The following is a 17,759-nucleotide window of genomic DNA, read 5'->3' on the forward strand; positions in this document are numbered from 1 at the left end:
TCCATAACCGGGTTCTCTAATACAGTTATGTTATGAAAACTCATAATCATGCCGTATCAGAAGAATCATTGATTAACTATTAAGTCTGCTATAACCGGATAACTATTAAGTCTGCTATATGTTTTAATCGAAAAATACAGTTAAGTACCGTAATTAAAGAAAATCATATTTTAGGAAAACGTACACACTGGGATTTTACTTAAGCTTATACATATTTTACTGGTATTTTACTCTTATTAAAAGTAAATTATCTTATTATTTTGATAAAAAACATGGATCTTCGTTAAATCTAAGAACTAAAAAACTATTGCACACATTATATACAGAAGTTCAAAAATAAAAAATAAATATATATATACACGAACATAATACATACTAATTAACATTAAATTTCAAATTCGAAATGTGCTGTTTTATGTTATGTTTTCTCGTACACTCAGTTGTCATTGGAGGATTCTCGGCAGTCTGTAATGTCATTGGTGCATTCTCTAACGGGTCTGTGTTGCTGCATTCAGTCGCGTCAGCAGCAGCGCGCGCGGGACGACGGCCGACCGCCATGTTCATTCTGTTCAGTCCACCGCGAAGTGTCGTGGGGGTTACATCGTTGCCATTTTAAGAAAGAAACTGCTCGCTCCTAATTAGCCGACAGGCGAAAGAATATTTTTAAAAGGGTCTCAAATAAAACCGGGTGTCGAGTAAATCGATGTTTGTGTTATAATCACACGGGGTGTGATCGGTAGACAGGGTACGAGTGCTTAGTGTTTTTTCGCGATCTGCGACTACGGTACTGTAGCTGTTCGTCTGTGCTTGGTGGAGTGTGAAGAGGTAAGTTTTTTTAGGTTTCTTTTTACGGGAATGCGTGGTTGCGAGAGCCGGCTGGCGGGTGGTTGCCCGGCGAGACGTAGGGGAGCTAGCTCCGAATCGATTGTCCCGGCGTTCTCTTACCTACCTACAGCTAGTCAGCTACACCCTCCACACTGTCTATACCTATTTCGTATTGCGTTCGGGAGGTTCGCATCGCCGAGGTTCATTCTACTATTCTATAGTAAATACGCATTTATAGAGAAAACACGATAAAGGATAATTATTTTTTACTATATTAAGAGGGTAGATTTTAAAGCAATTCTCGTAAATTTTAAATACTATTTGTTTTCTGATATCCTTAGCTCGTTATAGCTTTGAATAATTATAATATTTTACTAATTTGTATAAATAATGTAAGAGATCTTTTAGGCATAGAGAATCTGTGTCGCGGTTTTCCAGAACAATCAGCCTATCAGGTTCTGGTAAATGTGAAGTCATGGCTATCAATAAATATAATTGTATAATGATTGTTTTCAGTTATTTAATATAGAAATATTAAAATCCATTTCGATTTCTCCCTGCGGACAGTGTTAAGTGAATTTACATAAATGCACTGCGTCAAGCTAGCTACATACAAATATTTGTTAGTAGTAGAGCCGTACAGGTCCGCGGCGGGGTTCAGTGTACAGAGGACGTATTGTTCCTTATCTGTGCGAGCGGCTGCGTTAGGAATCTGTGCCTGCACACGGCACAGTAGTTAGAATAGTCTGAACTTCTCTTATAAAATATTATAAGTACACATTGTTTATGACTCTGGAGGACAAAAAATGCAATCTAGCAAATAGATCATTAAAGATTAAGCAAAGGTGAAATTAATCAAGTGGAAGTAATTTGAAATGTTTGATAGAATGAGTAGAAAAAAAAGTAGTTTGTATCTTCAAAGCATATGCTTTAATAATAATGTAGGTGGTCTCATATCGGCAACGTTGGGGGCATGTGGTGGAGGAGTGGAAACGAAACCCGCGACGGCTGTTACACCATGACAAAGATTGTGGAGCCAGCTGTGCCGTGACTTTGTCCGAGCTAAAGAATTAGCTTTTATCATATGTTTAATTAAAATAAATAAAATTTAACTAGTAAAACTTGCCTTAATTACTCTGTCAAATTAGCTCTACCGGTTCAAAACAATACCGACAAAATTTGAAAAAAAGTTTAGGTATAGGTACTGTATAAACATCTTCAGGCATTTAGAAAAAATCGCTTAAAATAGAAACTCCAATATTGTTTATTTGTGTAGGCCAGGCTGACGAAAAAGCGATGTATTCTGTACGAAAAGGACGCAAAGAAACATAAGTTATTTTTTTACTTTCACCGTGTTAAGAACGCAGACTTGCCAGGTCTAAAGATATTTTCCAGAAACAGAGTTGATTTTTTTTTAATCTCGTAGATACAAATTTGACTCTACATTTTGATTTATGATAAAATATACATAGAAAATACACTAATATGCAGTGTCTATGGCAGAGACGCCGAAGATAATAAAAATATCATTTACCGTAAACAATTTAAAACAGTGACTATAACATATAGAAAAATCAATTCTCGAACTAATCACAACGAGTCGTCGACCTCTTGGTCTGCGATGAATCATAAATTCTTCGTATATTTTTTACACAAATAATTCATGAAATGCACCACTTACAAGTAATGCGATGAATAAATAAAGTAACCAGATGTGTTCCTCGAATGTCATCGGTGGCGCGCCGCGCGGCCGATGTCATGGGTCTTTTATAACGTTCGTATAGCTACATATGTTTATGGTTTACCGGTTTTAATTCATAAAGAGAGCGAATGTTCGTTATCTATCGATACTGCCCGTTTTTGTGGAGTGCTCTCACGACACATTCGGTAACATTTCGTTTATCATCTACCAGTTCAAAAGTTAATAGACCTGTCTATGTTTGTATTTTTGTAAAAACATCTGCGACTGTTTATACAGGTGTCTCAATATTTATTATCGCTTTTAAAAAGTTTTACATAAAAAAAAATTAAATTGTTTTTGAATATAAGCTTTATTGAAAAGAAAACACGTCTTAAATAGTTATTTTACATTAACAGCACGTATCAGATGCTGAATGTTGTTCCTTTGTCAATGTATAATTATCATAAGAACGGAGCTATCGCGGACGGACGACACAAGACAATCGTGTTACTATAGGAATAACAATATAACATACTTATTTGGGACGTTTGAACGATTTTGTTAAAACATTTTCCAAAATGTTGTCTTTTATTGTTAAAACGCCATGTAATTGTAACCGTCCGAACTTCTTTCGTTCGAGTTTAATTTTAGAACGTGCATAAAATCATTAGCTCACAATTGACAGTTACAGTTTTCCTTAAAACATCGCACTTGAATATAATAATATTCGTTATATTGAAACAATCCTACCTCCGGTGTCGTTTTGTTTAATATTAACTGTAATGGTGTAGTGTCGGCGGTAACAATGTTTAGTGTGCGAGGTCGTGTCGTGTTCACTGTGTTTCATTATGCAGTCTCGTCCTCGCCCATATATGAGTGCTAGTGCACGTCGCGTCCCCGGTCTAAGACGGGACAATGCTTTGAATTAATCATACACACACTGTATCAGGCTACAAGCCGCTGCAGCTATACTACTACCTAACCCACGGTTCGCGTTATATTCGAATCCTAACTGGTAATGTTTGTTATAAAGCGACTAGTTCGCGGTAACGCCGCTAGTGTCAAGGTCAGGGCCGGCCTCCCCGCGCTCCGCCCGGCCGGCGCGCGTTCCCCGCCACGAGCGTCGACCTTTTATTTTTACTTTTAAAGCCCTTCTAGAGTGGATTGCACTCGGCTGCATGTGGCGGGTGGTGTGTGACTCACGCGATTTGTTTATTTATATAGATATCACAAAAATAATTGTCGTCGATCGATGCGACGTACGAATAAAAATCTGCATCACAGGAGCTATTTATATAGGAGCCCACACAAAGGACTCGAGGAATCTCGAACGAGGCGAACGAACATCGGTCAATACTGAAATAGAAATAAGGATAAAACTGATCGGCTCGAGTTACAACTCGATAATAAATGTAGCGGCGGAGTTGTTTACACTCACTGTGGCTGTTGTATGTTAAATCGAAATAAACACCATACAGGTTTCTGTCAAGTGAAAATAGTACGAGTTAAACCATCGAAGAAGACAAATTCCGTTGATCACTGGTGAACACTTCATCGGATCAACATTATTTTTTCCATGCATCGTGTCTTCACTTCCCCCTACTCCGTCCGCGTGTCTGTGCCGCACCGCTAACTCTGTCTAATTTCCACTTCTATAAAGAAGTTTTAATTATTTTCTAGAATATAAAAATTTTGAGTAAAATTAATGTTCCTCGCTCACCGACCGTACTAATTAATTGAACAAATAAAATGTACGTATCATAACTGTTCATATCCAATTAAAGTTTATTACACATATAAAAAAAGTGAGATTTATTATACTCAGTATTAAGATTACTTGATTTCAAGTCGAGAGGAAAACCACACCCAGTATAACTTTATTTCTTAGCTGTGCCACATACATATATGATATAGTATGCTCTCCTCATAGTGTGTAACAATATTAATTCCCAATGGTACAGTGATCGCTTCTAGATCAGACGGTCGCCGTCAGTGATGGGTCGTCGACCCTAACGGTGAGTGTCCGCGAGTCGAGACAACACTACACAGACCTGGTCTCGACCTGCCTCGTCTATCACCAGCTCACACCTCGGCCACCACTGACGGTCCGGCTGCCTTCGTAACTGTTCTCGAGGCAACTGATCCCTAATAAAAACGTCTTTAACTCACAGTGGATATTGTTTAACTAGTGATACAATAAACGGTTCCTCTGTTCCGATGTGATTGGCTCTCGAGAGCTGTTCGCTTCGTAAACAGATCATGAAGGGTTCTCTCATTGAAGCACCCAGCCTGGTGCCGCGTCGTATCATTTAGAACCTTATTCCCCTGCGTGAAGGTCGTCGGAGAGCGGCTCCTCTCTCCAGCTCGTGACTGAGCCGCTCTTCACGACTTGACTTCGTTCTCCTCCTCGACCTAATTGTCGAGTGTTTTAAGTTCCATCGCTTAAAAATAACTCTGTTCGAAAGTAGGGCGCCCCCTCCCCCGAGACATCCGAACCCCTATTTATTGGCTATTGGGGTTTAAATTCGTGCAGCATGTATATTTTCCAACATGTACTTTAATATTAATAGATATTTTGTAAATAATACCTGACCGGTCGATGGTAGGCGGCGGGTGGCTGTTACCGTTGGAGATGCTGTTAGGTCGAGTGTTTGCACGTCTCAAGAGATTTAGCTTTACGTGTTCTTAACGTGAGGTGTTACCATGAATAAACTATAATATTATGTCTTATTCACTTATTATATTATCATTATTATTATTATTATTTTCTTCGCTATGTTTGTCTTGGTCGCCATGTGTCATGAAGGGCGGTCATCGTCGGCGCCTCGCGGTGGCGCGTGACCCTTTGACTTCGTCACACAATCAGACGTTACCGTTTACAACACATACAGACATACTACTGATTTAATTATATACAGGATATGCCGAGGCATGTCCGTTACAAAGATTATTTTACTGCACATATTTTATAATTTATTATACAACATATTTCAGTGATATTAAAGTAATGTTTTAATAACATAGCTGACACGTCCAGAAACATCGGTCACGTACATTGGTTAATATGAATATATTATAGAAAGGCAGACTGTGCTCTGAACTCCAAGCTCACTTTGAATACGCGTAACCAGCGTGTGTTATAACAATGTAACGTGCAGAGACGGGATATACATATATGTATGTATATTTTATATAACACATTATATACATGGATGCAAACAAACGCCGCCTTACGTTATAAGTAATTGTTTGTTTCGTCGTAACGGGAAACTGATAGCTCTAAATATAACTTATCTCCTCAGTCAATAGCTGACACAATTTATGAACCATTGTTTATTATACTCATGTATCGGCTGCCACCGATGTGTTCGGTGTGATTGAAATCGGACAATAATGTAAAGATCTTTATACATATATATATTTATTTACCCGACTGCTGTTACTAAAGTGGTGTTATGTTTGGAACGTGAACACGTTAAATGAGTGCCAGTTAGTCAGAATAATAACATTTTTGTGTAATGTTGAAATGATTAAAATACTATGATATAAATGTTTGCATAAAATTAGAAAGATCGGTAGGTACTTAAAAAACATTACTGGACATATGTTCACTATATATTTATCGATAGCTGACATGAGCCAGCTTATGACTTATAAAACTCACTAAGCATGGTCTTAGTGAGTTTGTATACGTTAGTGAGTATATATATTTTTGCAAGTCCGGGGTGAACGTCCTCACCCCCAGTCGGGATAATCGTAAATTAGTTTGATCACATGTTCAATATAAACAAAGCATGCAACAACAGCCGCGGAGTCGTTCAGTCTTACAACTATTAATAAAACGTATTAAAAGTTCAACAACTTTGTGTTACATTCGAGAGGAGGACACTCAGCGTCTTCGAGAGGTACATTAACATATTCAATAATTAACTTATCGTAGGAGAGAGGGTTCTAGCGGTTTTTCTGTTTAGAAATCGGAACCATATCTATATTTCATTATACATTAGACGCGATAAAACAGTTTAAATGAAAATAAACATTAAATTAGATCTTAATACCCCTTAATGAGACTCGCTTTGAATCACAATTAAAAGAAGCACATAACAAGAAAAGAAAGTTAAAGAATTAACTGTATTTTAAATCGATTTTAAAATCTTTAAAAACTTATCATAAATAGATAAAACATAAACTGTCTTAAAACCTCTGCGTCGTAACGGGACTTTGAATTACAGTTTCATATTGATATAAGTCTTTCATGTCTCAGGAAACGGATTTAATATTCAATCAAAATTTATGTATACCTGTCTATTAACTTATTTAAGAACTATATTGAAAGATTGTTTCATACATTTAGGTCTCATAAAATAGTAAAGTTGATTCCCTTTGCAATATTAGTGCTATACATCGTCTGAGTAATTCAACATTAAACGTACGTTCTACCTTCCTGGCTGTTTTCTATCCTATCGGATAAGTGATCCGAGGTTTCTCCATCCCTTACGGTGCAGACATCTGCAGTGGAGGGGGAGTTGCAGATGTCATCCCCTCAGACCGGGAGGAACGAACGGAGTTTAGGAGGAAATGGGGGGGAAGTTACGGTATGCTCACTGGCGGGAGGCGCTCTAAGAACTAACTAATAGAGAAATCTATTGTTATGGAGTACTCGGTTGATATTACTGTATATAATGTAACTATATGTAACGCTTGAAGTATCATCTTCTATCACCAAAGGCCTAATAATAAACGCAATTCGTTCCTATGTCTGAGGTAGACATCCCATTGTGATCTATGAGCCGTGAAGTCGCTCCTCGGTGCGAGCTCTCGACCTAGCCCTATCCGCGGACCTTCGTCCGGACTCGCCTTATTCGTCCAAAGACATGAATGCCATGTGGCTCGTCGGGGAACTTCCATAACGGGGTTTTTAGTTATGGAGATTTATTTAAATGACATTAATGTTGCATTCAACTGATGTCACATTCCTCGACCATACACACTGTTCGTCCGCCTCCCCGACCTCCGAGCACTGATACAGATGAAGCTATTTGCATGGACCTCGCCTTATTCGTCGCCCATGACGCTCCTTGCGCCCCTCCTCGGTCTGTATGAGACATGTGATCGTTCTCGGCATACCGATGGTTGCGTGATCACGTGTTTCGTAACGCCAACCCGACAATGGACAGTGGCTTTGACCCGGGGCGAGCACCGTGACGCCGCGTCCGACTAGATTCGCCTTAGTTTGTTATACACGCGTCTCTCTTGTGGGAAGGAAAACAAATCGCAACAGAACCTCACATCGTGCGCTGTAATAATATGGTATATTGCGAAATTACTTTTAATGTGTCTGGAGTACGAACTGTAATCAAGTCGAGGCAGCGCTCAAAGAGAGAGCCCCGCCATAGAGGGCTCGGTGTAAACTGGGAAAGAGCATTCATGTCAATTATTATGAGAGGTGCGCGGCATTTCCTCTCGAGATAATATGCACGTACACACAACACAGAACACAGATCACTCTTGATTATGTATAAATATAATACTCACAGACGTTTTTGTTCATCAAGGGACTATACACGGTGGACTAAAACGATCTCGCTGATGTAAGTTTAAATCGCGTAATTTTAATGTATCTTGGATTATAATTACACCTCTCAAACAATTTTAGAAAAAAACATTATACGTTCTTACAACATTAGTGATATCTCAGCTAAAGTAAAGTTATATGTAGGTACCACGACATTCGTGAGTACCTAACGGATGCAGCTCGGCGCCTCCACTTGTACATAACAGACAATTGACTTACATCGTCGACCCACTAAAAGATACTGTTTCTTTAAACGGTATCGGAAATGAAATAACAATTATTTAAAACAAAATTTATCATGCTGAGATTACAACGTCGCCGGCTAGCACAGATGGCGTGGGTTGCGCTAATGTGGATACAAATGTGATAGTAAATATTTTGTAATACGGACAGACAGACATTTACTACGTGATCAATTTACTTGTTAAAATCCAATAGGTTCTCTTTTCCCAAGTAAAATGTCTGTGACAGCTAAATAATAAGATGTCTAACTCGCATGTTGCGATGTGATCACGACTTGGCACAATACAAAACATAATAATTGTTGTAGCGTGAACTGCGGTAGTTACATCTCGTAGCTCGTTTTTTACGGTCTTGTTTATTAAATAGAATATAAAGAGCAACTGATATAAAAGCTTCCCGAAAAACGTTTCCGTCCATTTCAGAATCTTTGTGTCTCAAAGCAAAGTGAAAGTAATAATAATCTTGGTGCAGGCATCATGAACGGGTTGAACGGTCATAGTAACGGCGAGATGAACGGAGCCGGAGACATCATCACACAAAACCAGCAGCGAGGCTGGTGGACCATAGGACTGATCAACTCGCGGTACAAGTACCTCACCGCGGAAACCTTCGGCTTCAAGATCAACGCTAACGGCACCAGCCTCAAGAAGAAACAGATCTGGACCCTGGAACCCGCTCCCGGCAAAGCCGATGACAGTGAGTACAGCGTCACGTATGTTTACTTGTAATCATTAATTTATGATATCAGTAGTCACCACTAAACAGCTGTTGAATCAAATGCTCTTTAAATTAAGTTACATGTGTAATAGGCGTTTGTACCGCGGAGGCTTCACCCCCAAACAGACGTGAATCTCATCAAAGGAACTCAATATTATTTCCAATTTCCGCCCCCGGGCCCGGGCTCTGAACCCTCACTAATTGATGAAAAACCCGTTCGGTTATTTCATTTTTAATTGCTTTTCGTGTTTCTATCATACAAGGTCCATTGTGTATTATTTGCATTGATACGAGTCGTGTGTACACTTCATTAACATGTCGGCGAATTTTTTTTATTTATTAGTGTGTATGAAACTTGTTCCCATAAAACATAAACGAATCAATCCCGACAGCTGTTGGCTTAATACAAAGGTAGTTACAAAAACTGTTGTTAAATAATATCTCCAGTTGCTGATCGTTGACATGTCAGGTCTCACTCATTAGTATAAGGGTATGGAGCGACTAGTGAGGAAATAAAGTGTCATTAAATTTAACATCTGATTTAAACCTACTACAAAGTGAGGTGATTGTTCCGAGTGCGCGCCGCTCGCTAGATCCGCATCCTCTCCTCCCCACCCCTCATGATGCACGGCCTCACATTTTATTCGACCCTCATCCCCTGTTATCTGAGGGTCGCACCCCTGTCAGCTGGTGCCCTCTCATCGATCCGAGCGCGGATCCTCTGCTGCGATTTCAACACTAAAATTTAAATGCCGAAAACACATTTGTTGTCACTGAATCCTGTGCTTATAACAGATTTGAATCTTTATAAAGTATCCTCCTCTTAATCTTCTTATTTTTCAATCTTAATTCAGGTTATTTTATATATTTTTATTAGCAAGTCAGAGATGAGTTTATTTGACGGAATGTTGGTAGTCCCCGAGGCCGATCTCTTCGCCGATATAAAAACAGCCGGTGTGTGTGTGTCTCTGTGTTTACTGTCCACGGTCTAGAACTCATTCACACGTGAAAGATGTCTCACTGTTATGGAAAAGTAAACTGAACCGTGCACAGTCGACACACACATGCATACACACTCACACACACACCACGACTCTATGTTATCAAACACATCCGACATCTGATACTGCCTATAACGTTAGACATTTGTATACTGAATGGACGATTGAATTGTTCATAATATTCAAAACGAGTTTTAAAACGGAATCAACGATACTCTATAAAAATACAGTAAGTGTTACGATCTTAATATCTTAAATGTTGTGTAAATTTAATATTAATCACGAGGGACTACAGTCCACAGCATACTCACAGCTGTCTCTAACATATACGAGATGAGGTCTTTGAACGGCATAAATGTTACTGAATCTGATATTAATTTGTATAATGGAGCGTTTGTCTTAATTTATTATTAATATATACTGTGAAGCCGAACGACCGGCTTGGGTCTTAAAACATATCCACACATTAACACACACACACATACATGTAATGTACGAGAGATCTTCTGTCCAGGTATGATATATTTGAGGTCGCACCTGGACAAGTACCTCGCCGTGGACTCGTTCGGCAACGTGACCTGCGAGTCTGATGAGAAGGAGACCGGGAGCAAGTTCCAGATCAGGTGAGAGACTCTCCAGCATCACAACACTCTCTCTCTCCCTTTCCAATACATCGCAGAAGACTTAACAAAACATAAACATGAAAATTAAATTGAAAAATCTTTCACCTTCCAAGTAGCGTCGTATACAAGTAATGCCGACGAAGCGGACTTAGTTTGTATGAAATGATGTTAGGCCTGGCTCCGCTCCAAACTGGAGATTCTTGAAGTGCTCTGAAGCACTGCGGCCCAAACGACTTCACAACTTTTGATATAAAATACGGGTTCAATGATTTTATAGATATTTATGCTAATGTTTTCTCATTGTTAATCAAGTCCAACTTTATATATATACTCCTGCATGGGAGTCCTTCTAGTTTATGAAATAAATCAGTGTTGAGGTGAGGAAGTCGCTCAGGACACTGGAATACTAATCTCGGTCCTGGGAATGATTCACCGGAACTCGAACTTTAATTTACGAGCCATTGTCGACTCGCAAAAACTATCTTCGGCTTGATTGAAAGAGGAAGCTTGACTAAAACGATACATCTGTCAACATATACGAAGACAGGTTCATAACGTACAATGATTTATAAGATATATTACATGAGAGCACGATTCAGAGGCAATGCTTATTAGTAAACAACTAACGCAGCTGACTGAGCGAAACGATTGTTAGTACAGAGACGCGACGAACAATCCTGGTGACTCACAACACATGACTCACGTCCCTCAGGGGTAACACACGCAGCGATGTGCAGACAGAAAATGTTACACTCTCTCTAACTTAAACAGCAACTACTGATTACGACGCGAAGCAAAACATTCCTAAAGAACGAAAAAAAAAACGATTGACTTAAGGTTCTCAGATTAACAACAGAAATATCGAAAGGGCTGCCGGTTTAAAGGGTGTTTCAGCACGATTATTAAGAGGGGAAGTGGTTATTGTGAGTTTTAATGAGCGCGTGGCGACTGACAGGAATATAACGAGTAACGACCCTCCTCACATGGAGTGTTTAGGGAAGAGATCCAGCGGCCGGCCCGGCTTAGAAGATCTTAATTAGAGTATTTACTGTTTACGTCAAAACTGAAGGTAGAATTGAATGACAAACTGTTCCGTTAAGTCTAACAGAGTATAGTATAGTAATAGTAAAGTATAAATAATAATATAGTACATATAATTATACAGATCTGTGTTTTATTAATACAAATATAACGTGTCGCGTTGGTGTTTCAAGGTCAGCCTCATCATTCAGTTTTCACAACTTTCATGTCAAATTTCACGTCGACTACAGACACACATCGGTGTGCGGAAATCTCGTATCCATTTAAGTGTCCCGTTCTCAGTTACATGTCATATCAATAAAGAAAATCGGTGAAAGTGCGAAGAAAAACAATTCGCTTTGTAAATTGATTTTATTAAATTAAATAAATATACTTGTGACGGTAACGAATACAATGACGGCGGCCGAGACGTGTCAGTGTCGAGGCTCTCGGTCTGGAGACGGAGTCAATTATAATAGCAATTAATTAAACCAAGTAGCGATCCGTGAATAGGTAATAAGTTTAAACATAACCTGGATCGATCTCTCCAACATGAACGTGGTCTGCTCGGCAACTTGAACTAATCCGAGACGCTATTAATTTTTTATTCTGGACATGAATACGAAGAGCACGGCTCGAGGTCGTGGTCTCTTGGATAGTTTTAATGTGTATGTTGATCCATTAAGGTTATATAATATAGACTGTATGTTGGGTGCAGTGTGTCGGAGGACGGGTCGGGGCGCTGGGCTCTGAAGAACGTGGAGCGAGGATACTTCCTGGGCTCGAGCTCGGACAAGCTGACCTGCACCGCCAAGGTCCCCGGAGACGCCGAGCTGTGGCACGTGCATCTGGCGGCCCGGCCTCAGGTATACCCACGTCCTACACCAGCGACAAGCACTACTCATCCCTCTTCTCATTCTTTGTTATTGAAAGCGATAAAACACACATCTTACGATGATATGTGACTGTGACCGCATCCCTGCCAGCGGCGGGACCGCGGTCAATATAATAGAGATGCAGATAAAGATTCAAATGTAATAAAAACATCTCCAGGTGAGACGAGCGGCCGCCTGACCACAGACCGCGCGCCTCGTGAGTCACGCGATCGCGTTTCATCCTTCAGATAATGTGGACTCAATTCCCTCCTTCATGTGTTTTTCAATCTCGTCTCTCGTCTCCGGTCACGTCTACCGTACTATTAGTCAGACGATGTTTGAACAGCCGCTCCACTGAGACCGACAGTTCAGTGCTGAGAGGTCACATTTCCTCCGTGAAAATAAAAAAAAATATTATAAATTCTGAGATATTTGTTTCGTTGTTTTTCCGTTCGCATTGATTCCGGTAACTTTTCGTTAAAGTCCAGAGTACAATCCAACGTGTAGGTTACTTGTGAAGTGTCCTCAGTCCTTTGTCCGTGTGGTGTGACAGATGAACCTGCGTTCCATCGGCCGTAAGCGGTTCGCTCACCTGTCCGAGTCCCTGGACGAGATCCACGTGGACGCCAACGTGCCGTGGGGCGAGGACACGCTGTTCACGCTGGAGTTCCGCGCGGACGAGGGCGGCAAGTACGCCCTCCACACCTGCAACAACAAGTACCTCAGCGCGCCCGGGAAGGTAAGCACTCTCTCTCCACACACAACACCCTGCCTGCAGCGGTGGCCACTTGTCGTACCCCAGGTCCATGGCATTGTTCATTCGATTCATAGTCATGTAACCGCATGCTGTTCCCGCTGTCCCATAGTTGCTGGACACGTGCACCCCGGAGTGCCTGTTCAGCGCGGAGTACCACGCGGGCGCGCTGGCGCTCCGGGACGCGGCGGGGGCCTACCTCGCGCCCATCGGCTCCAAGGCGGTGCTGAAGACTCGCTCCACGGCCGCCACGCGGGACGAGCTCTTCTCCCTGGAGGACAGCCTGCCGCAGGCCGCCTTCGTGGCCGCCCTCAACGACAAGCACGTGTCCGTCAAGCAAGGTCGGCACACACTCATATGACTTTGTAGCGAGACGGTTGTCTCCACAACGTACTCGGCATCCTGCGTATCCGTGTGCGTCGTGTTAGCACACGTAGCCGGCGCTGGTCGGGATCCTCACCAGCAGGCAGAAGACGCTCTCACACCCACAATATACTTTAAAGGATATGTCGCTTTAACAACGTGACAGGCTTTTTATTTAACTAATGTTTAAATATACGCGTATGTAGTTATAAGTCCAGCCGGCGGGTGGCGCCACAGGAAGCGGTTGTGACCCCGCCGCGTATACAGGGGGCTCCTCGCGACACAACAGACAATAGTTTACTTTCGGACTACATTTTTAATATTGACAAATACTTAAAAGCTTCCGAACTGAAGAAATTTTAATGTTCGTCTTCCGACTTGTGTCTTGTTCGGATCTTTTTTTTTTGTTTCGTTGAAAATATTATAATAGAGATACTGGAGACTTGAATACTTTATATAGTAAGGCTTGGCTCACAGTCGACGGTCCAGACCAGTCCGTGAACTCAAATAGATTATAGGAGCCTCGCGCACTCCGCGAGAAGGTTTTAAAATGTTAAGTTATTCAGTACTAGTGATATTGATCACTACTGTCTTTAGACATCAATAAAGTTTGATAAAAAATAAAATAATTGTAACTCCAGTATTAAGAACATCGATGCATTAATGAAGCGCTCACACGCGGAGCCGGAGCCGGAGCGGAGTTAGTGAGTGTCGTAAGGCGCGGATCATTTAAGAGTAGCGCCGGGTGTCAGTGACCCAGTTAACTCTAAATCAAACGTAACTTTCCCGCTGTACTGTTAAGTTACGGCACTTCACGTTGCCGTCGGAGACAGCGTCTCGGCCTGACCCGCTTCGAATGTACACACGAATATAACACTCGCTCTTTAATATACTATGCGGCGCGACGAAGGGGATCACTATCGCATGGTGTACCTGTGATCATATGTTTTGAGATCCTCGGGACACATACAATGATAAAACAATAAAAAATTAGATTCCATGAAGTATAAACTCTCATACCGTCCGATCTCAGCGCAGTTATTTCGCACAAAAAGTCGTCTATTGTGAGCGCTTTCTAGTTTCTTTTACGCTCGGCCGGGCTCGTGACGGCTGAGAACCGAGTGACGGATGTGCAGCGGATTACAGAAAAACATGGCACGAATATATGCCGAAATATAAAGGAAATTATAACGAGTATAAACCGAGAGATAAAGAAACGTGACGAGTATAGACCGAGAAATAAAGAAACGTGACGAGTGTAGACCGAATGATAAAGAAACGTGACGAGCGTAAACCGAATGATAAAGAAACGTGACGAGTGTAGACCGAATGATAAAGAAACGTGACGAGTGTAAACCGAATGATAAAGAAACGTGACGAGTGTAGACCGAATGATAAAGAAACGTGACGAGTGTAGACCGAATGATAAAGAAACGTGACGAGTGTAAACCGAATGATAAAGAAACGTGACGAGTGTAGACCGAATGATAAAGAAACGTGACGAGTGTAGACCGAATGATAAAGAAACGTGACGAGTGTAAACCGAATGATAAAGAAACGTGACGAGTGTAGACCGAATGATAAAGAAACGTGACGAGTGTAGACCGAATGATAAAGAAACGTGACGAGTGTAAACCGAATGATAAAGAAACGTGACGAGTGTAGACCGAATGATAAAGAAACGTGACGAGTGTAGACCGAATGATAAAGAAACGTGACGAGTGTAGACCGAATGATAAAGAAACGTGACGAGTGTAGACCGAATGATAAAGAAACGTGACGAGTGTAGACCGAATGATAAAGAAACGTGACGAGTGTAGACCGAATGATAAAGAAACGTGACGAGTGTAGACCGAATGATAAAGAAACGTGACGAGTGTAGACCGAATGATAAAGAAACGTGACGAGTGTAGACCGAATGATAAAGAAACGTGACGAGTGTAGACCGAATGATAAAGAAACGTGACGAGTATAGACCGATAAATAAAGAAACGTGACGAGTGTAGACCGAATGATAAAGAAACGTGACGAGTGTAGACCGAATGATAAAGAAACGTGACGAGTGTAGACCGAATGATAAAGAAACGTGACGAGTGTAGACCGAATGATAAAGAAACGTGACGAGTATAGACCGAGAAATAAAGAAACGTGACGAGTATAGACCGAGAAATAAAGAAACGTGACGAGTATAGACCGAGAAATAAAGAAACGTGACGAGTGTAGACCGAATGATAAAGAAACGTGACGAGTGTAAACCGAATGATAAAGAAACGTGACGAGTGTAGACCGAATGATAAAGAAACGTGACGAGTGTAGACCGAATGATAAAGAAACGTGACGAGTGTAGACCGAATGATAAAGAAACGTGACGAGTGTAGACAGAATGATAAAGAAACGTGACGAGTGTAGGTCGAATGATAAAGAATCGTAGTTCACAGAAATTTAACGCGGGAGTATTCAGTCAGACCGGAAGGTTGACGTTCACAGTGTCGGGCGATCCGTTTAGGTACAACACTTTAAATATATATTGTTGGTGTAATGTCGGCAGGTGTGGACGTGACGGCCAACCAGGACGAGATCTCCTCCCACGAGACCTTCCAGTTGGAGTTCGACTGGGGCACCAAGCGCTGGTACATCCGCACCATGCAGGACCGGTACTGGACCCTGGAGACGGGCGGCGGCATACAGGCCAGCGGCGACAACAAGTACGAGACACCACCCACATAGCACTCGGCAGAGCTTCTATGACGGAGGCTTTATTAGATCATATTTAGATTCCTGCTAACCAGTGATTTACCATCCTGTTATAAAAAGGAGTGGTCTCAGTGTCCACGTCTTACTTATGTTCCTACTCTCCAGACCGTCTTTCTGCCACCATAGTCAGCTCACCAACTAACCCGCCAGCCTGTGTGATGATGTCATATGGTCTAACGCGTGTGTTTGTCCAGGTCGTCCAACGCGCTGTTCGAGCTGTCGTGGCAGGGCGACGGCGCGGTGTCGTTCCGCGCCAACAACGGGAAGTACGTCCTCACCAAGCGCTCCGGACACCTGTACGCCAGCGCCGACACCGTCGACGACAACTGCAAGTACTACTTCTATCTCATCAACAGGTGAGTGAGGGCTCGTCCGGCGACCGGCGGCTTGACGTACCGTCCTGCACGCGACAGACTACACTAACGCCTCGCTCTGAACCTCCGCAGACCGATCCTGGTGCTGAAGTGCGAGCAAGGGTTCGTGGGCCCCAAGGGCGTCCGCCTGGAGTGCAACAAGGCCAACTACGAGACCATACAGGTCATCCGCGGACCCAAGGGAGCCGTCTACTTCAAGGGTACGGACCGTGATTTAACACTTTAACACCGAACAGTAGGAACCGCTGTGTGGTGTACATTCACACTGTCCGCCTGTGTCGTGGACGGCCCCCAGACAATGACGGCCATGCCTTCCCGCAGGTCAGAACGGCAAGTACTGGCACGCGGACAGCGAGGCGGTGAGCTGCGACAGCGACTCGCCGCAGACCTTCTACCTGGAGCTGCGCGAGCCGACCCGCCTGGCCATCCGGTCGGGGTCGGGCCAGTACCTCGCCGCCGCCAAGAACGGCAACTTCCGCCTGGCCGGGCCCGAGCTGGCGCACGCCACGCACTGGGAGTACTAGGCCGGGCCGCGCGGCGTCGGCGTGTAATGCATTTCGATAGTATTTATTGTATATGGCGTCTAGTCCGCCTCACGTGCGGGGCGCGCCTGGCTTCGTTTATCTATAAGCTAATTAAGTTAGTTTAAGTGATACAGCGCCGTAGGATCCGGCCGACTCCGCGCCGCTCCCTGGGGACGTCCGCTCCGAGCTTTTTGAACTGAGACGGCGTTTTTTACTATTTTTACTAGTTTTTGTATTCGGGACGCTCAGGACGCGAGCGGCGCCTGCGCGGGAGCGACGTCCGAGATATAAATACGAACAAACATTGTGCCGGTCCCGAACTCATTGTACGATATCGTCTCTGTAAACTATTAATGAATAAATTATAATCCACTGTACTTGGGACGTTTCATTTGGAGGTGGAGGGGGGGGGGGGGGAAGAGAAACCAGG

At 42.5% G+C, this 17,759-nt stretch overlaps 1 protein-coding gene across 2 annotated transcripts; it reads left to right on the top strand.

Annotated features, from left to right (window-relative positions):
• Positions 1-554: 554 nt before the first annotated feature.
• On the top strand, positions 555-17,706 carry LOC116771956 (protein singed). 2 transcript variants are annotated; one of them, XM_032663970.2, is made up of 10 exons: positions 555-825; positions 8,796-9,020; positions 10,557-10,665; positions 12,404-12,551; positions 13,114-13,299; positions 13,427-13,655; positions 16,226-16,382; positions 16,626-16,787; positions 16,878-17,005; positions 17,127-17,706. In XM_032663970.2, exons 2-10 carry the CDS (start codon positions 8,801-8,803, stop codon positions 17,327-17,329), a joined length of 1,542 nt encoding a protein of 513 aa, XP_032519861.1. In that variant the 5' UTR covers positions 555-825; positions 8,796-8,800; the 3' UTR covers positions 17,330-17,706. The 2 variants fall into 2 exon arrangements, with proteins under 2 accessions (XP_032519861.1, XP_061377359.1); XM_061521375.1 differs by lacking the exon at positions 555-825 and adding an exon at positions 7,731-8,097.
• Positions 17,707-17,759: the final 53 nt, after the last annotated feature.

The sequence above is a fragment of the Danaus plexippus genome, chromosome 8 (genome assembly GCF_018135715.1).
Source record: "Danaus plexippus chromosome 8, MEX_DaPlex, whole genome shotgun sequence".
In the NCBI taxonomy this organism is placed as follows: domain Eukaryota; kingdom Metazoa; phylum Arthropoda; class Insecta; order Lepidoptera; family Nymphalidae; genus Danaus; species Danaus plexippus.

What these genes read in the sequence shown, in the direction of transcription:
- LOC116771956 (XM_032663970.2), top strand. Translation starts at nt 8,801, where the DNA reads ATGAACGGGTTGAACGGTCATAGTAACGGCGAGATGAACGGAGCCGGA. An exon ending in ACCTCAGCGCGCCCGGGAAG is followed by an intron (nt 13,300 to 13,426) that starts GTAAGCACTCTC and finishes GCTGTCCCATAG; the next exon opens with TTGCTGGACACGTGCACCCC. An exon ending in GGGAGCCGTCTACTTCAAGG is followed by an intron (nt 17,006 to 17,126) that starts GTACGGACCGTG and finishes GCCTTCCCGCAG; the next exon opens with GTCAGAACGGCAAGTACTGG.